Source organism: Dendrobates tinctorius, unplaced genomic scaffold (assembly GCF_039654945.1).
Source record: "Dendrobates tinctorius isolate UK_male_01 unplaced genomic scaffold, ASM3965494v1 ptg000192l, whole genome shotgun sequence".
In the NCBI taxonomy this organism is placed as follows: domain Eukaryota; kingdom Metazoa; phylum Chordata; class Amphibia; order Anura; family Dendrobatidae; genus Dendrobates; species Dendrobates tinctorius.
In genome coordinates this window covers 8,089,622-8,115,656 of record NW_027361859.1, presented here as the reverse complement: position 1 = coordinate 8,115,656, position 26,035 = coordinate 8,089,622, and the positions used below count along the sequence as shown (strand labels likewise).

At 50.2% G+C, this 26,035-nt stretch overlaps 1 protein-coding gene across 1 annotated transcript in view; it reads right to left on the bottom strand.

Moving 5' to 3' along the window:
- Positions 1–24,054, bottom strand: part of LOC141055813 (oocyte zinc finger protein XlCOF8.4-like) — a 42,662-nt gene extending 18,608 nt beyond the window's left edge. Inside the window, exons 1-6 of the mRNA XM_073552528.1 lie at positions 23,982–24,054; positions 6,949–7,055; positions 6,640–6,819; positions 6,443–6,566; positions 6,265–6,359; positions 6,040–6,130 (exon numbers count right to left, since the gene is read on the bottom strand). Coding sequence (XP_073408629.1) covers positions 6,040–6,130; positions 6,265–6,359; positions 6,443–6,566; positions 6,640–6,819; positions 6,949–7,026 — 568 coding nt within the window. The 5' untranslated portion in view covers positions 7,027–7,055; positions 23,982–24,054. The remainder of the gene's footprint in view (positions 1–6,039; positions 6,131–6,264; positions 6,360–6,442; positions 6,567–6,639; positions 6,820–6,948; positions 7,056–23,981) is intronic.
- Positions 24,055–26,035: the final 1,981 nt, after the last annotated feature.

Here is a 26,035-nt window from a genome sequence, read left to right as displayed (position 1 = left end):
TCCGAGACCCGCCTATAGGAAGTTATGGCTACCAAGAATACAACCTTCCTGGAGAGATATGACAAAGAAATTTCCTGTAACGGTTCAAACGGAGCTTCCTGCAGGACACTCAGGACCAGGTTAAGGTCCCAGGCGTCTATGGGTGCTCTATAGGGGGGAACTAAATGAGAGACCCCCTGAATGAACGTCCTGACCTGCATATTGGTAGCGATCTTTCGCTGGAAAAGGACCGACAAGGCCGATATCTGCCTCCTAAGGGAACTCGGAGCCAACCCTGCGTCTAGGCCGGACTGAAGAAAAGCCAGGATGTTGGGGACCGAAAAGGATAATGGCGCAACCCCGTGTTCTCGACACCAATGAAAGAAAACTTTCCAAGTGTTATGATAAATTCTCGCCGAGGCCGGCTTCCGGGCGCTAACCATTGTAGCAACCACTTCACGCCCAAACCCCGCCTGGGTCAGAATCCAAGATTCAACGGCCATGCCGTCAAATCCAGGGCCCCTAAGTTCGGGTGGTAGATCGGCCCCTGGGACAGTAAGTCTGGTCATTCCGGTAGACGCCAAGGCACGTCTGCGAGGAGCTTCACTAGATCCGCGTACCATACTCGACGGGGCCAGTCTGGGGCCAGCAGAATTGCTGGGACCCCCTCTGTCTTGATCTTTTTGATGACCCTCGGGAGAAGTGGCAGTGGGCGAAACAGGTATGGGAGCCGAAACTGGTTCCATGGTAGGACCAACGCATCCACTGCGATTGCTCGCGGGTCCTGAGACCGAGCGACAAACGTGCCCACTTTGGCGTTCTCCCTGGAGGCCATCAGATCCACGTCCGGAGTCCCCCACCGTTGGTAAAATCTGCTGGAAGACCTCGGGGTGCAGGGACCATTCCCCGGCCGCGACACCTTGCCGGCTTAGGAAATCTGCTGCCCAATTTTCCATGCCTGGTATGTGAACTGCTGAGATTACCGAGTGGTGCCTCTCGGCCCAACGGAGTACATGCTCTATCTCGCGCATGGTTGCCCTGCTGCGCGTGCCTCCCTGGTGATTCATGTACGCCACTGCCGTGGCGTTGTCTGATTGAACCCGGACTGGGCGTCCTGCTAGCAAGTGCTGAAAATGCTGCAGTGCCAACCGCACCGCTCGAATCTCCAACAGGTTGATCGGGAGACGAGCCTCCTGAGGCGACTATTTCCCCTGGGCTGTGTGATAGCGGAAGATTGCCCCCCAACCGAAAAGACTCGCATCGGTCGTGATCACCAACCATTGATCTGGGGGAAAGGGCTTCCCCTGACGAAGAGAGGAGTCGCGCGTCCACCATTGAAGTGCCCGTCGAACCTGAGAGGACAACCTGCACTGATGATCGAGCGAGAACGAACTCTGTCAAGGGAGTTTCAGTCTTCCAATTAGAAATCGTCTAGACCTGAATAAGTAAGATGCTTCTTTATTGGACATGCCGGCATGGAGAGAGAATGACATTCACACCAAGTGTGGGCCGTCCTCTGTCTAACTCAATACATATTCTTAAGAGTTTAAATAGCAAAACCCAAAGGGTGTTGAAACATATTGCGTTTGCAGAATAGTAAGTACAATTTGCTTAGCATTGGGCTATCCTTATCTCTGTTACCAGAGAAGCAAAGGTATGACTTTTATTTTGTACGTTAGATAAGTTTTGCAACCTAAGCACTACACCCATGTATTACATCAGCTGAAAAGAGTGACTAGGGATAATAATAGCAGAATCATGTACGGTATATACTGTGTAATATACACACACATACACATATGTATATAGATACATATATATATATATATATATATATATACACACACACACACACACACACACACACATATACACATGCACATAAAAGAAAGAACTTTATTACAATTATTATAGCAGACTCCTGTCCCAAGACGCTAAGAGAGCATGCTGCAGGGGACGAAGATGAAATTGAGCAAACGGAATTGCTTCCATCGCCGCCACCATCCTCCCTAAAACCCTCATCCCAAACCGGATAGTGTGAGGGCCTGGTTGTTGAAGACTTCGAACTCCCTGCCGGAGCGCCCGAGCCTTGTCCTGAGGGAGAATTACCAACCCTCGGGAAGTGTCGAAAATCATCCCTAGGAATGAGATCCTCTGAGCTGGGGTAAGGGATGACTTCTTCCCGTTGACCAGCCATCCTAGGCGAGATAGGGTATCCAGTGTGATGCTGATGTTTTCCTCGCATGCCCGAAAGGACGGGCCCTTTACTAAGAGGTCGTCTAAGTACGGCAAAACCCTATGCCCCGAGAATGTAGAATGGCCATGATGACAGCCATCACCTTCGTGAATATTCTGGGGGCCGTGGCCAACCCGAAAGGTAGGGCCACAAATTGGAAATGCCGACCATCGATTGCAAACCGAAGGAACCTTTGATGCGGGGGGAAAAATAGGGATGTGCAGGTAGGCATCCTGGACATCGATCGAGGCCAAATATTCTCCGTGCTCCATGGACGATATGACCGACCGGAGAGATTCCATGCGAAAACGCCTGACTCTGATGAACCTGTTCAGGAGCTTTAGGTCCAGAACCAGCCTTACTGTTCCGTCCTTCTTGGGGACCGCGAACAGGTTAGAATAAAATCCTTGGGTTCTTTCTCACTCTGGTACAGGGACAATGACCCCGTTGCACTGCAGCACCTCGATGGCCCCTAGCAATGCCTCTGCCCGGGATTCCGTTTTGGGAGGCCGGGAAAGAAAAAATCGTCTTGGCGGATCTTTTACAAATTCTATTTTGTACCCGGAACACACTAATTCTGCCACCCATGCGTTGCGCGCCACTGCAACCCAGACGCGGCAGAACCTGAGCAGACGTACGCCTACTCTGCTGTCCTCGGGTACCGGATGCCTCGAGTGATTTTGCTGAGGGCCTCTGGGACCTGGCCCCCCTTGACCTGGGCGGGCGGCCCCGCATCCTACCCAGCGGGTTGGTTTTATACGTGACCTGACGCTCTTTGTCTTGGCTATAGCGAGCTGGGGCGGGGGTACTGGCCGCTTTCATCCACCCGGGGGTGCGAAATGCTCGAAAGCGCGCCTGAGGTTGACGAAATGGCAGTCAAATCTTCTGTTGTGGAAGAAAGCTGCTTTTTCCCCCTGTAGCGTCTGAAATGAGTTTGTCTAATTTCTCCCCAAATAGCCGATTACCCTGAAAAGGCAGGGAAGTCAAAGACTTCTTAGAAATCGAATCAGCCCGCCATAGCCTTAACCACAAGGCTCTCCTAATGGCGATTGCATTTGCCGCCGCTAGTGCCGCGCCATTAGCCGCATCCAAACATGCATTAATTAAATAGTCACCCGCCATCGCGATCTGACTTGCTACCTCAGCCACTTTCGTCAGCAATTCTCTATCCTGTAGGACCTTATTCAAAGAATCTGACCATAACATCATGGCTTTGGCTACCCACGTTGCCGCAAAAGGAAAGAGCGCTGATCCCGATGCCTCATACACCGAGCGAGCTAAACCCTCTATGAGTCTATCCGTGGGGTCCTTAATGGAAGAACCACTAGGTACTGACAACAAGGATCTTGAGGCCAGGCGTGACACTGGGGGATCCACCACCGGAGATTCCACCCATTTCTTACAGAGCTCTAATGCAAACGGATCTCTCTTTTCTAGCGTTTTTTGTCCTGAAAAACGTTTGTCTGGACGTTCTCTGTGCCGCTGCACTATGTCCCCGAACTCAGGATGAGTGCTAAACACTCTATGTGGTCTCCTGGCCTTCTTAAAGGATACCTTATGACTTGCGGTTAGGGAGACATCATCCTCAATACCCAGAGTCTGATTGACCGCTTCAATAAGACTGTCTACCGTCTCCCGATACCCCGGGGTATCCAGGTCCAAGGATTCCTCCACGTCATCACCTGAACTCTGCTCGCTCCCAGAAAATGGTGACGGTGAGCGAGACGCCGCACTCGCGGATGCTGAGGCACCGGAGGGGCCTGGAGACGCAGTATGGGTTCTTTTCCTATGCGTCTGCCTAGAGAGAGTGCGGCCCCTGCAGGCCAGAGGCTCTTGTGAGATGGATGAACCCTCCCAGACAGGCGAGCCGTCGTCTCTACCCCTATCCGGGGCCTGAAGGGTCTCAATCGCCTTCGTGAGCGAAGCCATGGACCGAGAGAGTGATAACGCCCATTCTGGGGGATCCAGACCCCTGGGCTCTGTCGCAGGGGAGGGCTCCTGGGCGCGTTCGGAGTCGCAGGCTTCACATAACTTAACAGTCTGCGCTCGTGGGAACATAACCCCACAGGAAACGCATGCGGCATAAAGGAACGTGTGCGTTTTTCCTTTTCCAGACATACTGCTGGAGTAGGCCAAAAAAAAAAAAAAAAATTCCTTTTAAGGTTCGAGGGGAGAGGAGGAGGGTAACCCTGTAATGCCTTAGCGTGGCTCCGGGACGGGGGTCGCACTTACCTGCTCCTGTGTGTCTCTCCCCGTGCTCCTGCAGTCAGCCTGCTGCTTCACTCCTGGGTAAGCTGCAAGTCTTCTATGATCGCGGCCTACCCTGCTTTGCAGCCGGGGCCTCAATTTTATCCGGCGCCCGCCCTGGTCATGGGGGGCGGCGCCGGATATGACGTTGCGCCCAGGGCGGAACTTCCGCCCGCGGCCCGGGCCGCGGGCTAAATTAGAGACGGTCCGCCCACTTGGTATGCTGGCGGACCGCTACCCCGTGATCCGACTTCCCATGCCACTCCGTCTGCTGGCGGCTCCCCGGGCCCACTGAGTCTCCCGGACCGCACCGGTACCAGGAGGGAGGAGGGAAGTGATGGCACGCGGAAGGTTAGAGGAGCGGAGGGAGGGAGGGAAGGAAGGCGGAAAAGGGGGGGGATTAATGCGAACTGATTACCCGGGCTTTAGCCATTCTAAAGGCTGTCCCCCCCAGCCGAATGGCCGCCTGAGTCCTGCAGCGCCTCTCCACCCGGGGGTAAGCCTGACTACTATCCCTGGCTCCGAAAAACGCTGCCCAGGGCCCTCTCCAGCTCATACCTGCGCTCCAGCTCCATAGCCAGCACCTGAGGTATTTCCGTTTTGGACGGTGCAGGCACCCTAGCTCCGTCCGCCTTGCAGGGGCGAGGAGAGGGACCGTCCGCCGCCATGCAGCACCGCCGTCATGCGTTGGTGGAGCAGTGGGGGCCGCACAGACTAGTCTTGTGCCTCTGTGCAAGCCCATGGTTTCAATACCTAGGGGTGGACAGGGCTAAGTCTGGCATAGTGTCCCACGTCGCGGGAAAGGAAATGTGGAGGGACACTCGCACGTGGTCACCCGTTGCTGGTTTGGGGAAATCGGATCCTTTCAATAGGATGCGTTGCCCCTGTCTTATCTTCATAAAATAAAAAACAAAGAAAAAAATAGATGTCTGGGGAAAAGTCCCAGAGATGTCCCTCGGTGCGGGAAAGGATACGCGGAGGCGATACTCAACGCGTGCTCGCCCGTTGTTGGTTTGGGAAGATCGGACCCTTTCTATAGGATCCGTCGCCCCTGTCTCATCTTCATGGTAAACTAGAAAAAAAATAGTCTGGAGAGATCCAGACTGCGTGTGCCTCCATAAGACACTAAGCAAAAAAACTGGTTTCCGCCCGCTATCGGGGAGAGGGTGTATGCGGCGGAGGAGGAGCTAACTTGTTTTTTGTATACCTAGTGTCAGCCTCCAGACAGCAGTAGCATACACCCACAGTCTCTGTGTCCCCCAATGAGACGAAGGAGAAAGACAGGTTCGGCCTTGCTCAAGTCACTCGTGTTGAGCAAGGCCACGCAAGTCTGGTTGACACATGAAATCAAATATATAATAATCGTATATTTCACACTTGTCCGCACTAGAAAATCCTGACAGCGTGCACTGTGAGTATTCATAAGTCTGCAGTGACATAGAGAGACTCCCAACAAGTGGCCATTAACTATTATTGTGGTTGAAGGACTGGGATATGCAAAAGGATACGCACCAATTAAAATATATTCCAAATGTAAAGAATCTGTGACTTCTCTCCATTTAGTGGTCACTACTAACCTGGGTGGTTATCTGTAGGAATCTCCTCTTTATACCACTCATCACCGCTCACATATGTCCCTGTAGTATTAATATAGGTCAGATCTTCACCCTGAAACAAATATTGCAAAAGTTAAAGAAAGTATAATACATAATACTGGTGGAGAAAACAAGACAGAGCACAAGACCTTTCACAGCCATCTACACATCATAGGGGAGATCTCATGACACCTTCTCTCCACCTACCTGATGATCCTGAGGAACATGGGGATCTTCTACACCATCCTGTGGAAGAAGAGGACGGGGACATTTCTCTGGTGTTGTCCTCTTATTGGATAGAACTGGAGGAAGCACATAACGGGACTGAATTCATTCTTTACATACAGATAATTATACACTGTGTTTATTTAGTCCTGTCCATTACCTGGTGATATGAGGGGTTTGGAAACCTCCATCATGACCTCATTGTACAGATCATTGTGTTCTTCTAAATACTCCCACTCCTCCATGGAGAAATAGATAGTGACATCCTGACACCTAATAGGAACCTGACATATACAATGATACTGTCATCCCCCGATCCCTCCATAATGTTACTGCATAACATCCCAGCAGTGTCACCTCTCCAGTCAGCAGCTCAATTATCTTGTAGGTGAGTTCTAGGATCTTCTGGTCATTGATGTCCTCATGTCTCATGGGGTGAGGGGAAGGCACCGTGAGTGGGCTCAGGGGTCTTCCCAATCCCTCAGACACAGGGTCCTGACAGCGCTCACTAGAGGTCTTCTTCACTACTGTGTAATCCTGGTTATGGAGAGACACATTAATACATCTCACTACAGACATTTCCAGAGTCCTCACCTCTCCAGTTCTGTCCATCTGTTATTCCCATAGATAAGAATGATGTAATGTGACTTCATCAGAATCTCTCACCTCTCCAGTAAGCCAGAAGAGGATCTCTAGGGTGATGTATAATACATTCTCTACAATCTTGACCCTGTCTCTATCCATTCTTTACGGGTCAGGAAAATTATAGAAACCTAAATAATGGAAAGAAAAACTGAAGATGAGTGGCTGTAAAACACATAAAACACTACATAAAAAGGATAATCACAGGGGTAGTGGCTAGCCATGACTGTGTAAAAACGGACTTTTTGGAGCTCCTCTACCTCCAACAAGGAAAACGCCGATAAACCTTTCCTCATCATGGGCAAAGTGGTCAGGAGGACAAAAGAACGCTTGTCATCTTGTACTCTGCCTCACCGGGGGAGATATAGAAAGTTTCCTGCACCCACAAAAGCCGGCACAGGACCCACAGACATCGGGAGACGCAGCGCCAGGAGGAGAAGCTGGCCCGAACTCTCCTCCCTTGGTACCCTAAGGATAACCTACCCCACATCTTCGGGAGATGTCGTCAACCGCTAAGATAACTTACCTACCCGTAGATCATCTCTCCTGCGGCTGGATATTCTCTGACTTGCTCCTGTGTCCTGTCGACGTCATGCCACAAGATGGCCACCAGAGGTGTGATGAGGAGCATTCACCACTGTTCCTGACTCTGGCCCTGGAGGCTGCTCTCTCTCCGCTCCTGGCACCCAGGAGTTCTAATAATAATCCTTCTGCATTAGTTGTGGGTCAGATGCATGTTGCTCCCGTGCTGTTCTCCATCTCGGTGCCTGAGGAAGCACAAGATGGCCGCCGCACCAGAACTGACAGGAGGAAGGTCAGCTTAATGTCGGATCAATCTGGTCTGTGGTCCCACCTAGAGAACGACTCCTTTGTTGAGGGTGTCTTGATAATTGCCAATAATTTCCATCTGTTGTCTATTCCATTTGCACAGCGTGTGAAATTGATTGTCAATCAGTGTTGCTTCCTAAGTGGACAGTTTGATTTCACAGAAGTTTGATTTACTTGGAGTTTATATTCTGTTGTTTAAGTGTTCCATTTATTTTTTTGAGCAGTGTATATATGTTCCTAGACTTAGAAACTATTCAGCTAACATATTGTGAAGACATGGGTGTAACTTTTGTGAATGCTAGCTGGCTTCCTCGTCAAACATCCAAATAAAGGTGTCATCCATTTTTCTTCTCTGGTAACAAAGATAAGGAACACTGACAGTTAAGCATACGATTAACATGTATACTATTTTGCAAACTTTGTATTTTGAACGCCCTTCTCTTGTTCTATTTAAACTCAAAGAATCTGTATTGGGGCAGACAGTTGACTGCTCACATCTGGTGCAGCCATCATTCCCTCTCCATGCTGGCATGATCAATAAAGAACAAATCATCTTACTTATTCAGGTGTGGATGATTTCTAATTGGAAGACTAAAACTCCACTGACAATTATCAAACAGGACCATGGTCTGTTAGATCTGTATGGTCTGTTAGGCCTTTCAACAACTCTGCCGAGGAGTGCCATTTGTCACCAAAACATATAAGCCTGTTGCATTCCATCGAGCCAGTGCTTCCAGCTTGCGACTGATATGGACGATAATTCTGAGATGTAGGAGGGGGTGCAGGAAGAAAGGGGAAACCCTGATGAAACTTGTGCCCGCAATTTTGGCATTGGTAGCAAGTCTGCAATCCCAGGGACCAACTTGGTCCCAGCCTCAAGCAGGTTTACCCAGTGTGCCGTCAGGGAAATGTAGCATCTGTGGCCACAAGAACTTGCCACGTGTTGGTTGATAAGTGGACGTTCCCAGTAACTGCGCTGGTCAGGGCACGGGTGTTGTTATGGGACACGTGCTGGTGTAAGGCAGAGACGACTTTACGGGAGAAAGAAAAATAGTGTCCGCTGGGAAGCAAGTACCAGGGGATGTCTGCTGCCATTAGGCTGCGGAAAGCTTCAGTGTTCAGAAGCCCAAATGGCAACAGTTCCAGAGCAAGCAGTCTGGAAATGTGCTTCTTTAGTGTTTGGGCCTGTGGATGGGTGGATGTGTATTTTCACTTGTGTTCCAACGGCAGAACGCTGCGCTCGGATAAGGAAGTGGACATGGTTGGTGATGATGGTTATGTATGTGCAACAACCACGCCTGCGGCCAGGACAGGGGATTGGCAAGCTCATAGCGCAGGGGAAGAGGCAGTGGTGTCACCAGCAAACACTGATTGGGGAACTAGGTGTTCGGCCCATCTAGTTGGGTGCTTGGATGACGTATGCCTGAGCATACTGGTGGTAGTCAGGCCCCTGCTGCTCTTGGTATGGCACAGGTTGCAAATGACCATTTTCTAATCTTCAGCACTTTCTCTTTGAAAAAAAGCACCAGACACAATAGCCTAGGATCTGGCCATGTGAGGTGCTCTGGGGAACAGTTGACTGCCTTCTCTCTCTGTCAGTCACACTGTCTCTTCTTGCCCGTTGAAGCGCTGCGGATCCCTTCTCTTCTGTCCTGCTGTGCTCGCTCTGCATGACACCTTGTCAGGTTGGGTCAGTGATTTCATCATCCATCACATCGTCCTGATCCTCCTCCTGACTTGTTTGCTTAACATGACTTGTTGGTAACTGTGTCTCAACACCATCCACCTCTAGAGACTGTAATTGCAGTTCACCACCATCAGCTACTTTTGACTGTGGCTGCTCAAATATTTGGGAAACAGAGCACACAATCTCCTCATGTTCCTCTTGAAACTTGCACGATGAAGCCATAAATGGAAAGGTAAAGAGCTCCTCGGAGTGTCCAAGTATGGGGTTGCTTGCCTTTTAGGACTCAGCATGGTGGGAGGAAGGAGGATCAAGAAGATGATTACGTGGTCCAGACTCTTGGCTGGCGAGACTGGACCGTGTGGAAGAGAGGGTGGGGGCTGGGAAACAGATTGCAAGCATTATCTGCCTTCCAACCCACAATTTGCTCGAACTGCTCTGGCATAAAGAGTGGTGTCCTGACCACCAACGAAAAGTGGGACAGAAAGCTAGGTCTCGTGGATGAGCATGTTTGTTGTGCTCCGACAGCAGTCCTAGTTTCACGTGGACATCAGCTTTCCCGCCCCTTCCGGCAACCCTTGCTCAATTTAAATTATCTACGCCGCTAAGAGCAGTATTATTACAGAATAGTCTATTTGAATTGTTCCTGAAAGGATTTTTTCCTCTACATGGCAGCATCAGTCTCTAACGAAATCAAACATGGAAAAAAAGGTCTGTAATAAGATAATCCCTACTCCGCCACTGTTTCAAAATCACTTGCAGATATGAGGAGCATTAGGAGAGAACAAAATCTACAGGGTGGGCCATTTATATGGATACACCTAAATAAAATGGGAATGGCTGGTGATATCAACTTCCTGTTTGTGGCACATTAGTATATGGGAGAGGGAAAACTTTTCAAGATGGGTGGTGACCATGGTGGCCATTTTGAAGTCGGCCATTTTGGATCCAACTTTATAAATGGCCCACCCTGTATTTCAATGGTCAGTGAATGGATTATTTCTTATACCACAAACTCTAACGCAATCAAACCTGTTGAAATGCCTCTAAGGCCGGGGTCACACTTGCGAGAAACTTGCACGAGTCTCGCGTCCCAACACCCGGGCACTGCTGCCGGCACTCGGGAGCGGAGTTTCGGCTGCATGTATTTCTATGCAGCTTAGCGCTCCGGTCTCGAGTGCTGGCGGCAGTGCGGGTATCGAAACGCGAGACTCATGCGAGTTTCTCGCAAGTGTGACCCCGGTCTAACATGTCAATCTCTATTCCACCACCAGACCCTCAATTTTTTTCAGATATTAGCGGTATGTGATGTACAATGCCCGAAGATATGTTTTCTGTTGCAATGTGCTAACAAATCCTCCATCCTAGGACATTGTAAACTGTCAGTAATAGGAATTCCTTCCCCCCAGGTTTTATCAACCCTGCCACTTCCTCTGGAAGAGCAGGAATGTTAATTAGCTAGACCATCTTCCTCACACCATTCTCTGGCTTCTCTCAGCTGAAAGAGAAAAAAAAGTGCGGGAACTAAACTCTTTGTTTGAAACCAGGAGTTTGAATAAAACAATAAGGGATTGTCCCGCGAAAACCATACCCAGCAGAAATATAAAAATCATATTTCTGCGATCCGAGCAGACCCAGCTTCGCTGTGGTGCCTGTTGCAAAACTCTCGGATGTCCAGAACCTGAGATATGATTTGCGCCCAAATGGACGGTCATATCGCATAGATGTTTGATGTTTTCTTGATGGGCTCATTACGCTGGGAAACATGATACCACTGATGAGTCCATACCAGCTTCTCCCATAAAGTTATAGCTAATCTAAGTTTTGTAGCCAAAACATAACTTGGATAAGAGAGGTGGGATCAACCCAGAATGCACCTCTCTGTGATGTCACATAGGAAAGTCTATAAGGCATTCCCTGGCAGAACCAGCTCAGAACAGCTCAAGTCGTCGTGCTAGAAAGATCCAGATGAGCGGAGAAGTGCAGCTCCGCCTCCACCCACCATAGCCGCATGGTCTGCCTAAGGAACAATATGGAACTGTGAGTGTAATCTCTTTGTTTTCTCCACTTTTATTTTATACCTGTACTGTACATATTTTATGTCTCAATTTTATAGCAACTTTTATCTGTAATCACTGTCCTCTTTCGGAAAATAAATGAAATTATTTAGATCTGTCTCCATGCTCTAAGAATCGAACTATACGCCTTTGATAGATAATCGCTACTAATTCAAGGGGTTTGCCACGGACCCTCTTAATTTAACACTGTGAATTAAGTAACCGTGACTGGTGGCAGCGCGTTGTGTACGGCTATTACGGCTTGCTGGCAGTCTAGAAGGGTCTTATATTGCTGAGTAAGGGGCTTCAGCCACAGCATTGATAATTCCCTTACTGCAGAAGCCTAATTGCCGGTTCACAACAGGCAGCCCGTCCGGCGACTAATTATCCTAGGTGCAGTTCCCTGACTGACCTGAGGGTAAGGGGGGCGCCGGAGAGCTGCGAGTTCCAAAGTGGAACTGAGAAAGTGGGATATACATAAATCCCCGCAGTACTTGGAAGATTGATAGCAGTGGTGGGGCATCCAAATTAAACTCCCCCTGCGGCAAATTGTAGAGCGAGATTAGCTTGCTGGATATTTTTGGTCACATGGTGCCAGTGTTGGGATAACTAAGATAAGCCCCACTGCGCCTGTGATAGCCGTGTGCCGGCATTGTGTCACGCCCCTCCGTCCGCTGATACACCCGTGTCAGTGGTGGGACTGTGACATAGCGGTGACACAGGGTCCGCTGTCCGTCGCGTTTTGGTGGCAGCGGGACTCCCGTTAGTGTCGCCCGTAAGTGGACGAACGGCGGTGGGCTGTTCGTCACATATTGGTGGCAGCGCGGTGGGATAATCCTAGAGCATTAGTGATTTGGTTTGAGCAATCATTCCTCTCACTAAAAACCTGCACGGTTCCTGCGGGAATCCTGCATCATAGGTTTTGGAGAACAGACTCAGTGGTTACTAGTCCTGAGACATTAGTGTGTACTTGCAAGTATCCCCCTCCCGTTTCTTCGTTTTTCTTTTTCTAACTTTTATTTGGCAACCATGGCGGCAAAAGGAGAACCTTGGTACACCCGGCAGACAAAGGAAGTTCTTGCTGCGTTATGCACGTACCAAGGCCTTGACGCCACGAACAAAAACAGAGCTCAAATGATCGCGGCTCTAGTGCAGCTGGACAACGACCAGAATCCAGCGAGCGCAGAAGTTGGCCCAAGTTGCAATGGGGCTGCAGCAGAGGCTCCACTCCTGAGCGCTGGCCCCACATTCAACCAGAACGGGGTGGACCCCTATCTGCAAATGGCCTTGGACGAACTCCCCGCCGAAGACAGTGATGGGCGGGTGAGGCTGATCCAGCAAGCTCGAGAGAGAGCAGAGCAGCGAGCCGAGCGCCAGGCGGAGAGAGCTGAGCGCCAAGCTGAGGCTGAGAGAGCCGAGCGCCAGGCGCAGAGGGCCCATGAACTGGAGGTACTCCAGCGGGGTGGGAATGCCCTCACAGCCCGAAGCCGTGAGCCCAGCAGCGTCCAGACTCCTAAACCCCGGCCAGAGCATTTTCCCGTGATGGAAAAGGACGGGGACTTGGACACATTTCTGCGAGCCTTTGAGAAAGCCTGCAGACAGTACCAGCTGCCTAGAGACCAATGGGCAAGGTACTTGACCCCAGGGCTAAAAGGCAAAGCCCTGGAGGCATTTGCTTCTCTTCCGCCAGAAGCCGATGATGACTATGACGCCATAAAGCAGGCGCTGATCGCCAAATACCGGCTGACACCTGAGGTATACCGAAAGAAGTTCCGACACCTCCAACGTGGCCCACACGATAGCTACAGTGATGTGGTGCAAGGACTCAGGACCCACTTTGACCAGTGGATCCATGGACTGTCCGTTGAAACCTTTGAGCAGCTACGGGACCTGATGATCAAAGACCAGTTCCTGCATCTCTGCCCAGCTGAGGTCCGACAGTTCATCCTGGACCGCGAACCAACGAACGCGGACAAAGCGGCGCAGATCGCCGACAACCACGAGGCCAACCGGAAGCCCGAGACGCGGAGGCCAGTCGCCACCAGCTGGAAAGGGGGTAAGCCAGCAACCAACCCCAATGCCCCAGCTAGCCGTCCCTCCGGAGGCCCGGTCCCTGTTGCCAACAACAGGCCGGCTACTGACAGTCGCCTGTGTCACCACTGCCAGCGGCCTGGTCACTTCTTTTACACCTGTCCGAATAGGCCGAAGAACCTCCCAGCCAAGGCCCCCGGGCCCAACGCCTCTGTTCTTTTGGTGGGAGGTGTGGTTGGGAGGGCTGACGACAACGTTCAACCTGTTCAGGTGGGGGCCCGTCTTGCTACAGGCCTCAAGGACACCGGGGCTGAACGAACCCTCATCCGTCCTGGACTGGCGGCCCCTGAAGAGTTTGTTGAGGGGAAAACCCTGACTGTCACCGGGATTGGAGGCACCCGTTGTCCCTTGCCAGTGGCACGAGTTTTTCTTGATTGGGGTGCCGGGAGCGGGTTGAGGGAGGTGGGAGTGTCTGAAAACCTGCCCACTGATGTTTTATTGGGGACTGACTTGGGGAGGATGGTTGCATACTATGTCCCTGACACCCTTCCCCAAACTGATAATAAGGGTAACGTTAACCCTGATGATGTTGATGATGGGAAACTGAATGTGTTACCTGCTAATGCCTTGATGAGTAATGATGCAACTAACAACCATTCTTTCCCAAGGTATGATGCTGATGCTGATGTGAATGTACCAAAGCAAACTGATAACCATTCTTTTCCTAGGAATGATGATGTTGATGTATCTGTGCCGACTGAACCCGTTAACCCTTTCTTTGAAACGGTAGATGTGTCCACAGGTACCGAGGTGCTCAGCCCCGTCACTCTGCGGAGTGAGACGGCTGAGGAACCCCTGGCAGGAGCAAGCAACGGTGCTCAAGAGAATGGGGAGGTGCATGGGGACCATGAGGAAGGTAATGCCATGCAGCTGACCAGTGCCACCGAGGAAGGTAACTGGCCCATAAGTAGCACTGCTCCTAAAGTGTTGGGGGTGGATGGGGAGGTAGAGCCCAGGGCAGCACCAGCTGGTGGGTCTGAAGAAATCCCCAGGGAGACAGCATACATAGCAGCTGTCACACGCAGTCAGAGTGCCCAGATCGCAGGTAACGCACTGTCTTCTGGACCCTCTGCTGCTACAGGAGAGACTGAACCAGAGGTGAACCCAGAGCCGGTTCCAGAGGGTCCCAGTAAAGAGGGGACCCTGACGTCACTTCTGGCAGCCTCCAGCAGGGAGTTCCAGGCTGCTCTGCACTCAGATGCCAGCCTGGAGAAATTGAGAGGTCTCGCCGAGACGCCCACCTCCAAGTCTGATAAGGAGAGGGTGTTCTGGGAACGAGGAAGGTTGTACCGGGAGACAGTACCCGGAGATCCTAAAAAGGAGTGGTTGAGGGAAAGACAGCTGGTCGTCCCCTATCAGTTCAGAACTGAGTTGTTGCGGATTGCCCATGAGATTCCACTCGCTGGACACTTGGGGATCAGCAAAACAAAGGCACGGCTGTCTCAACACTTCTATTGGCCCAAGATGGGGACAGATGTAACACACTACTGCCGCTCCTGTGCCACCTGTCAAAAAGTGGGTAAGGCGGGGCCTGCTCTTAAGGCTCCCCTTATTCCTTTGCCGGTGATAGAGGAGCCTTTCCAGAGAATCGCGGTGGACATTGTAGGACCGCTGTCCGTCCCCAGCAGCTCCGGAAAGCGATACATTCTCACCGTGGTAGACTACGCTACCCGGTACCCAGAGGCAGTAGCTCTGTCTTCAACCAGGGCAGATAAGGTGGCTGACGCACTGGTGACCATCTTTTCGAGAGTAGGATTTCCCAGGGAGATGCTTACCGATCAAGGGCCCCAATTCATGTCTCGCCTAATGGAGGCTCTCTGTGAGAAAATGCAGGTGACGCAGCTGGTATCGAGTCCGTATCACCCACAGACTAACGGTTTGTGTGAACGTTTCAACGGTACCCTCAAACAGATGCTCCGCATACTGGTTGAGACCCAAGGGCGCGACTGGGAGCGGTACCTCCCACACCTGCTGTTCGCTTACAGAGAAGTTCCGCAGGCTTCGACCGGGTTCTCCCCCTTCGAGCTCCTGTATGGCAGGCGAGTCCGGGGACCCCTTGGGTTGATAAGAGAATCCTGGGAAGATGAGCCAAACCCCACAGAAGTGTCCATCGTGGATTATGTCATGCGCTTCCGTGACAAGATGCAGACCTTGACGCAGTTGGTGCATGACAACATGACGCAGGCTCAGGCTGACCAGAAGCACTGGTACGACCAGAACGCCCGGGAGCGGACCTACCAGGTGGGTCAAAAGGTGTGGGCGCTGGTCCCTGTACCAACGGATAAGCTTCAGGCAGCCTGGGAAGGCCCGTACGTCGTCCACCAACAGCTCAACCCGGTCACCTACGTGGTCACGCTTGACCATGCTCGGGGTAGGCGCAAGGCCTTTCACGTCAACATGCTGAAGGCGCACTACGAACGTGAAGCTTGCATCCTACCGGTCTGCAATCTGCCAGAGGATGGGGAGGAAGATTCCCTCCTGGACATGCTGGCCCAGGCCAAGGCCAATGGGTCCATTGAGGACATGGAGATAAGTGGTTCGCTCACCGTGTCCCAGCGGTTGCAGTTGATGGCCACCCTGGAACTCTTCCGGCCCGTGTTCACCAACCGTCCTGGGAGGACGGAGTGAGCGGTTCATGAGGTGGACACCGGGAATCATGCCCCATTACGGCGAACACCTTATCGGATCTCTGAAACGGTGCAACAAGTCATGCGCCAAGAGGTCGATGAGATGTTAAGGCTGGGAGTGATTCGACGGTCAAAAGGTGCGTGGGCTTCACCTGTAGTCCTCGTGCCTAAAAAGGATCGAACCACCCGGTTCTGCGTGGACTACAGGGGGCTCAACGCCATCACAACCTCTGATGCCCACCCGATGCCGCGCATCGAGGATCTGCTCGAGCGGTTGACAAACGCCAACTACATATCCATCATGGATTTGAGTCGGGGATACTGGCAGATTCCCCTGAGCCCTGAGGCGCAGGAGAAATCCGCCTTTATCACCCCCTTTGGACTGTACGAGTCCACGGTCATGCCCTTCGGCATGAAGAATGCCCCTGCCACTTTCCAGCGGATGGTCAACCACCTGCTTCGGGGACTGGAGGAGTACGCAGTGGCGTACTTAGACGATATTGCCGTCTTCAGTTCCACCTGGGAGGAACACCTTCAGCACCTCCAGGAGGTGCTCAAGCGTCTTCACCAGGCAGGCCTGACCATCAAGCCGGGGAAGTGCCAGATAGGCATGCGCGAGGTCCACTACCTGGGGCACCGGGTAGGCGGGGGTTCCATGAGTCCGGAGCCAGAAAAAGTGGACGCAATCGTGTCCTGGCCCACCCCCAGGACCAAGAAACAGGTGAAGTCCTTCTTGGGCACTGCAGGGTACTATAGGCGGTTCGTACAGGACTATAGCGCCCTTGCCAAACCCTTGACTGACCTCACCAAGCAGAGGCTACCCCAAACAGTCAACTGGACAGATGACTGTGAGGCGGCTTTCCAAGCTTTGAAAGCAGCCCTGTGCAACTCTCCAGTGTTGAGAGCAGTCGACAGCAGTCGCCCGTTTCTGGTACAGACCGACGCCAGCGAGTTTTGCCTCGGTGCTGTGCTTAGCCAGGTCGACTCAGGGAACCAAGAGCACCCCGTGTTGTACCTGAGCCGGAAACTTCTGCCGAGGGAAGTGGCATACTCGACCATCGAGAAGGAGTGTCTGGCCATGGTGTGGGCACTGCAACGTTTGCAGCCCTACCTGTACGGGCGCGCCTTCACGGTGGTAACCGACCACAACCCTCTGAGCTGGTTGCACACAGTGTCCGGAACCAATGGAAGATTGCTCCGCTGGAGCCTTGCCCTTCAACAGTACGATTTTACTGTAAAACACAGGAAGGGCAGTGAAAACGGCAATGCCGATGGGTTGTCCCGCCGGGGCGAACCCGCTGAGGTGCGCATGGCAGATTACCGAGAGGTAATGCCTCCTTAGCGCCCTCTTAAGGGGGGAGGTGTGATGTACAATGCCCGAAGATATGTTTTCTGTTGCAATGTGCTAACAAATCCTCCATCCTAGGACATTGTAAACTGTCAGTAATAGGAATTCCTTCCCCCCAGGTTTTATCAACCCTGCCACTTCCTCTGGAAGAGCAGGAATGTTAATTAGCTAGACCATCTTCCTCACACCATTCTCTGGCTTCTCTCAGCTGAAAGAGAAAAAAAAGTGCGGGAACTAAACTCTTTGTTTGAAACCAGGAGTTTGAATAAAACAATAAGGGATTGTCCCGCGAAAACCATACCCAGCAGAAATATAAAAATCATATTTCTGCGATCCGAGCAGACCCAGCTTCGCTGTGGTGCCTGTTGCAAAACTCTCGGATGTCCAGAACCTGAGATATGATTTGCGCCCAAATGGACGGTCATATCGCATAGATGTTTGATGTTTTCTTGATGGGCTCATTACGCTGGGAAACATGATACCACTGATGAGTCCATACCAGCTTCTCCCATAAAGTTATAGCTAATCTAAGTTTTGTAGCCAAAACATAACTTGGATAAGAGAGGTGGGATCAACCCAGAATGCACCTCTCTGTGATGTCACATAGGAAAGTCTATAAGGCATTCCCTGGCAGAACCAGCTCAGAACAGCTCAAGTCGTCGTGCTAGAAAGATCCAGATGAGCGGAGAAGTGCAGCTCCGCCTCCACCCACCATAGCCGCATGGTCTGCCTAAGGAACAATATGGAACTGTGAGTGTAATCTCTTTGTTTTCTCCACTTTTATTTTATACCTGTACTGTACATATTTTATGTCTCAATTTTATAGCAACTTTTATCTGTAATCACTGTCCTCTTTCGGAAAATAAATGAAATTATTTAGATCTGTCTCCATGCTCTAAGAATCGAACTATACGCCTTTGATAGATAATCGCTACTAATTCAAGGGGTTTGCCACGGACCCTCTTAATTTAACACTGTGAATTAAGTAACCGTGACTGGTGGCAGCGCGTTGTGTACGGCTATTACGGCTTGCTGGCAGTCTAGAAGGGTCTTATATTGCTGAGTAAGGGGCTTCAGCCACAGCATTGATAATTCCCTTACTGCAGAAGCCTAATTGCCGGTTCACAACAGGCAGCCCGTCCGGCGACTAATTATCCTAGGTGCAGTTCCCTGACTGACCTGAGGGTAAGGGGGGCGCCGGAGAGCTGCGAGTTCCAAAGTGGAACTGAGAAAGTGGGATATACATAAATCCCCGCAGTACTTGGAAGATTGATAGCAGTGGTGGGGCATCCAAATTAAACTCCCCCTGCGGCAAATTGTAGAGCGAGATTAGCTTGCTGGATATTTTTGGTCACATGGTGCCAGTGTTGGGATAACTAAGATAAGCCCCACTGCGCCTGTTATAGCCGTGTGCCGGCATTGTGTCACGCCCCTCCGTCCGCTGATACACCCGTGTCAGTGGTGGGACTGTGACATAGCGGTGACACAGGGTCCGCTGTCCGTCGCGTTTTGGTGGCAGCGGGACTCCCGTTAGTGTCGCCCGTAAGTGGACGAACGGCGGTGGGCTGTTCGTCACAGGTAGCATTAAAGAATAGAATTTATGTGAATTAGCCCTGAAAACATAGACAGAAACAGAGACTGGGAGTTCTGTGGAAACTGTTTGGGTAAGAATACAAGGACAGAACAATGGAAAGGACACCATTGTAGGCATTTACTACAGGCCGCCTGTGCAAGCTGAATATATGGATGAACTCTTTATGCATCAAATGGCCAAGTTCTCCAAAAAATATGACATAGTTGTCATGGGAGATTTCAACTATCCAGACATTTGTTGGGAATCTCTCTCAGGCAAAACTAACAGGTCAAGGAAATTCTTATCCTCTCTTGCTGACAACTTTATCTTCCAAAAGGTAGGGGAGAAAACAAGGGGAACTGCTACCTTGGATCTAATCCTTATAAACAGGGAGGAAATGGTTGAGGAGGTAAAAGTGGCTGGGAACCTAGGAGGTAGCGACCATGCTATTTTAGAATTTTGGATAACTAGAGGAGGAAGACCTGTGAAGACTCAGATGTCAAGGTTAGATTTCAGAAAGGCAGATTTTAAGGGATTCAGAAAGAGAATTGGAGGGATCCAATGGCTGGATATCCTTAAAGACAAAAATGTCCAGGAAGGATGGGAAATCTTGAAAAATGAAACTCTCAAAGCACAATTGTTAACAATTCCGAAAAGAGGGAAGAATAGGAAGCATTTAAGGATGGATGAACACAGAACTTAAGCACATGCTAAAAAGGAAGAAAGAAATGTTTATAAAATGGAAAGAGGGAGGCATATCTAAAGAAGAATATAATGCTGTCTGCAGAACCTGCAGGGCACAAATCAGATTATCTAAAGCTGACAATGAATTGAGGCTTGCAAGAGATGTCAAAAGCAATAATAAAGGATTTTGGGGATATGTCAAAAGTAAAAGAAAAGTCAAAGATGCTATGGGATTTTTACAGGATGAAAATGATGAAATGGTAAGACAGGATGTTGAGAAGGCCGAACTTCTAAATTCCTATTTTGCATCTGTTTTCTCTCAGAAAGGAAATGTAACATCAACTGTTCTTCACTGTCCTATTAAGGGAATAGAAGAATCCAGGATATCTATAAACAGAAAGATAGTGAGGAAACACTTAGCTAACCTAAATGAATTCAAGTCTCCAGGTCCAGATGAATTACACCCCAGAGTACTGAAGGAGATAGCAGAAGAAATTTTTGAACCCCTCTCCATAATCTTTGAAAATTCTTGGAGAACAGGAGAAGTCCCAGAAGACTGGAGAAGAGCAAATGTTGTTCCTATCTTCAAAAAGGGGAAGATGGTGGACCCAGGCAACTATAGGCCGGTGAGTCTGACTTCTATACCAGGAAAGATCTTTGAACAAATTATTAAACAACATGTATGTCAATACCTGGATAAGAATGAAGTGATTAAATAGAGTCAGCATGGGTTTGTAACTAATAGTCATGTCAGACTAACTTAATTTCCTTCTATGACGGAATCACTGATTAGGTGGATCAAGGAAATGGTGTAGATATAGTATATCTTGACTTCAGCAAAGCATTTGACAAAGTCTCTCATACAATCCTTATTGAAAAAATGACTAAGTATGGAATGGACAAGGCAACTGTTAGGTGGATTCATAACTGGCTTAGTGATCGGACCCAAAGAGTGGTCGTAAATGGCTGCACATCCAGTTGGAAGAATGTCTCAAGTGGGGTACCACAGGGCTCTGTCCTGGGCCCTGTATTGTTCAACAAATTTATCAACGATTTAGATGAAGGAATTGAGGGTAAACTGATTAAATTTGCTGATGACACAAAGCTAGGAGGGATAGCTAATACTAGAGAAGAGAGAGAGAGGATTCAAAAAGATATAAATAAACTGGAGAAGTGGGCAGCAACTAACAGAATGGTTATTAACAGGGAAAAATGCAAAGTACTACATCTGGGCAATAAAAATGAAAAAAACATACAGAATGGGAGGAATAGGGCTAAGCAACAGCACATGTGAAAAAGACTTGGGAATACTAATAGATCACACACTGAATATGAGTCAACAGTGTGATGCAGCAGCAAAAAAGGCAAATGCAATTCTAGGATGTAGTAACAGAAGCATACAGTCTAGATCATGTGAAGTCATTATTTCCCTCTACTCTTCTTTGGTCAGACCTCATCTGGAATATTGTGTCCAGTTTTGGGCACCACATTTTAAAAAAGACATCAACAAACTGGAGCAAGTTCAGAAAAGAGCGACCAGAATGGTGACCGGTCTGCAAACCCTGTCTTATGAGGAAAGGTTGCAGGATTTGGGAATGTTTAGTTTGCAAAAGAGAAGGCTGAGAGGAGACTTAATAGCTGTCTACAAATATCTAAAGGGCTGTCACATTGTAGAAGGATCAACTTTATTCTCATTTGCACAATGAAAGACTAGAAGCAATGGGATGAAACTGAATGGGAGGAGACACAGATTAGATATTAGAAAAAACTTTTTGACAGTTAGAGTGATCAATGAGTGGAACAGGCTGCTACGAGAAGTGGTGAGTTCTCCTTCAATGGAAGTCTTCAAACAGAGGCTGGACAGACATCTGACTGGGATGATTTAGCGAATCCTGCTTTGAGCAGGGGGTTGGACCAGATGGCCCAGGAGGTCCCTTCCAACTCTACGATTCTAAGATATCAACACCAAGAACTGTTATGCAATCAAGCCTGCTCTAAGTGCCCCTAATAAACTCTTCCTACTATGTAGCACACTGTCACTTCTCCTGCATATCTCCCTAAGCTTTTGACGCATACAATGTGAGGAAAATGGTAGCACTGCGCCTTATAAACGCTCAAATGTACGCGGTTGGCCAATCATAGTAATGCCAGTACCAACATGGCTACATCATTACAATGACCGCCAGGCAATCATCACGTTTAGTGGCTGAAAATCAGGAGCCAAACATGCGGGCGGGGAATAGAGCATGGCGAGTGAGTAATCAGATATTCGTTCAAAAGCCAAGTATCTCGAGCAGTAGGATAGTAGATCACGCCTCAAGCAGTGCCGAGCACCCGTAACCATCACGGATGAAAACATATCGCGCCACGGATCATTAACTCCTTACTGCCAGCTGACGGAATAGTACGTCAGCTGGCAGCATTCCCCGCTTTGAGTTGGGCTCCGGTGGTGAGCCCACCTCAAAGCCGCGACATGTCAGCTGTTTTGAACAGCTGATATGTGCCCGCAATAGGCATGAGCAAAATTGCCTATTAACTAGTTAAATCCTGCTGTCAAACTCTGACAGCGGGCATTTAACTAGAGCTTCCGGCGCGTGGCCAGAAATATGCGCATCACTGACCCCCGTCACGTGATCGTGGGTCAGCGATTGCTATAATTGCCACTCTGTGATCGGCGTTCATGGCAATGCTGTAATTCAACTACATAGAGGTGATCTATGCATCACCCCTATGTAGCAGAGGCGATCGCTATGGCAGCCTCTAGCCTCCTATGGAGGCTACTGAAGCATGCCAAAAGTTAAAAAAAAAAAATTTTTTAAAAATTTAAAAAAAAACAAAAAAAAAAAAACACAAAAGTTTTGCTCCAATCAATATACAGTATATAAAAAAATAAATAAATCAAACCTACACATATTTGGTATCGCCGAGTTTAGAATTGCCCAATCCATCAATAAAAAAAGGATTAACCCGATCAATAAACGGCGCAGCGAGAAAAAAAAATCAAAACTCCAAAATTACTTTTTTTTGTTGCCGTGACAGTGCATTAAAATGCAATAACGGGCGATCAAAAGAACGTATCTTTACAAAAGTGGTATCATTAAAAACGTCAGCCTGGCACGCAAAAAATAATCCCTCACCCGACCCCCAGATCACGAAAAATGGAGATGCTACAGGTCTTGGAAAATGGCGCATTTTTTTTTTAGCAAACTTTGGAATTTTTTTCACATATTCACATATTTGGTGTCTATGAACTCGTAATGACCTGGAGAATCATAATGGCAGGGCAGTTTTAGCATCTAGTGAATCTAGTAAAAAAGCCAAACAAAAAACCAGTGTGGGATTGAACCCTTTTTGCAATTTCATCGCACTTGGAATTTTTTTCCCGTTTTCGAGTACACGACATGCTAGATGAGTTGCACTTAAAATCCGCAGTGTACAGTGTGAAGAGAAAAGGGGCAAGAACTGGACCTTGAGGTGCCCCTGTATTGCAGATCACTGTGTCTGACACACTGTCCCGAACCTTTACAAACTGAGGTTGGTTCGGGAGGTAGTTAAGGATCCAGGTGGAGAGTTGGAGGTCCACGCCAACAAGGCCCAGCTTGTCTCTCAGTAGACCTGGCTGTATGGTATTAAAAGCACTAGAGAAATCTTCTTTAGCTTTGTAATGTAGCAGGTGATTCCTTGACATTCTCGGGGCTCTTGTAATTTGGTTTTCAATTGTTCTTGGATGGAGACCCCAATCAGAGGACAATAAAACATCCAGACTCCTTATCTATGAACTGGTCCAATATTTATGTTTCTCCCTCTCCCATAATCATTTCTGCTTCATGTCACTTGTCTTATCTATTGCATTATTTCTGTGCTGTGTTGTGCATAAATATGTGATTCTTCAGATGTTGTATTAGTCTATATGCCTGATGAAGAGACCTGAGTAGTCTGGAAAGCTGCAATTTGTTACCATCTTTTCAGTTAGCCATTAAAAGGTATCAACCACTGAGGACTCTCAATCCTGAATATTCTTCTATCTACTGGCTAACACGGTACAAAGATATACATCTTTCCTGTAGGAAACACTACAGATTGTATCAGGGAGGGGTAAGAGGTAAAAGGCCGAGTGTGACCAGCGGCTAATCCTGAGAGAGAATAACGGGGCCCCAGCACCTACCTCCACCTGCAGAGCCGCACTCCACATATATGGCTGCTCTGTGCGCACAGGACCTGGGATGAGGTCACAGGAGGGGAGGAGTCAGGGGTCACATGATCAGGGGCCTCAGTGTATGCAGGACTCTGCTGTGCTGGTTGTCATGGTGCTGGATGAGGGGAAGTTTCTGTGTGGGGTCAGGAGGGGTTTACAGGGGGGATGTAGCAGAGCCGTGTGTGTACGAGGTGTACGGAGCAGAGCCGTATGTGTACGAGGTGTACGGAGCGGAGTCGTGTGTGTATGAGGTGTACGGAGCGGAGTCGTGTGTGTATGAGGTGTACGGAGTGGAGCCGTGTGTGTACGAGGTGTACGGAGCAGAGCCGTATGTGTACGAGGTGTACGGAGCAGAGCCGTGTGTGTACGAGGTGTACAGAGCGGAGCCGTGTGTGTACGGAGCGGAGCCGTGTGTGTACGAGGTGTACGGAGCAGAGCCGTATGTGTACGGGGTGGACGGAGGGGAGCCGTGTGTGTACGAGGTGTACGGAGCAGAGCCGTGTGTGTACGGAGCGGAGCCGTGTGTGTACGAGGTGTACGGAGCAGAGCCACGTGTGTACGAGGTGTACGGAGCGGAGTCGTGTGTGTATGAGGTGTATGGAGCGGAGCCATGTGTGTACGAGGTGTACGGAGCGGAGCCATGTGTGTACGAGGTGTACGGAGCGGAGCCACGTGTGTACGAGATGTACGGAGCGGAGCCGTGTGTGTACGAGGTGTACGGAGTGGAGCCATGTGTGTACGAGATGTACGGAGCGGAGCCGCGTGTGTACGGAGAGGAGCCGTGTGTGTACGAAGCGGAGCCGTGTGTGTACGAGGTGTACGGAGCGGAGCCACGTGTGTACGAGATGTACGGAGCGGAGCCACGTGTGTACGAGATGTACGGAGCGGAGCCGTGTGTGTACGAGGTGTACGGAGTGGAGCCATGTGTGTACGAGATGTACGGAGCGGAGCCGCGTGTGTACGGAGAGGAGCCGTGTGTGTACGAAGCGGAGCCGTGTGTGTACGAGGTGTACGGAGCGGAGCCACGTGTGTACGAGATGTACGGAGCGGAGCCGCGTGTACGGGGTGTACGGAGAGGAGCCGCGTGTGTACGGGGTGGACGGAGCGGAGCCGCGTGTGTACGAGGTGTACGGAGCGGAGCCACGTGTGTACGAGGTGTACGGAGCGGAGCCGTGTGTGTATGAGGTGTATGGAGCGGAGCCATGTGTGTACGAGGTGTACGGAGCAGAGCCGTGTGTGTACGGAGAGGAGCCGTGTGTGTACGAGATGTACGGAGCGGAGCCACGTGTGTACGAGATGTACGGAGCGGAGCCGTGTGTGTACGAGGTGTACGGAGTGGAGCCATGTGTGTACGAGGTGTACGGAGTGGAGCCATGTGTGTACGAGATGTACGGAGCGGAGCCGCGTGTGTACGGAGAGGAGCCGTGTGTGTACGAGGTGTACGGAGCGGAGCCACGTGTGTACGAGATGTACGGAGCGGAGCCACGTGTGTACGAGATGTACGGAGCGGAGCCGTGTGTGTACGAGGTGTACGGAGTGGAGCCATGTGTGTACGAGATGTACGGAGCGGAGCCGCGTGTGTACGGAGAGGAGCCGTGTGTGTACGAAGCGGAGCCGTGTGTGTACGAGGTGTACGGAGCGGAGCCACGTGTGTACGAGATGTACGGAGCGGAGCCACGTGTGTACGAGATGTACGGAGCGGAGCCGTGTGTGTACGAGGTGTACGGAGTGGAGCCATGTGTGTACGAGATGTACGGAGCGGAGCCGCGTGTGTACGGAGAGGAGCCGTGTGTGTACGAAGCGGAGCCGTGTGTGTACGAGGTGTACGGAGCGGAGCCACGTGTGTACGAGATGTACGGAGCGGAGCCGCGTGTACGGGGTGTACGGAGAGGAGCCGCGTGTGTACGGGGTGGACGGAGCGGAGCCGCGTGTGTACGGGGTGGACGGAGCGGAGCCACGTGTGTACGAGGTGTATGGAGCGGAGCCATGTGTGTACGAGGTGTACGGAGCAGAGCCGTGTGTGT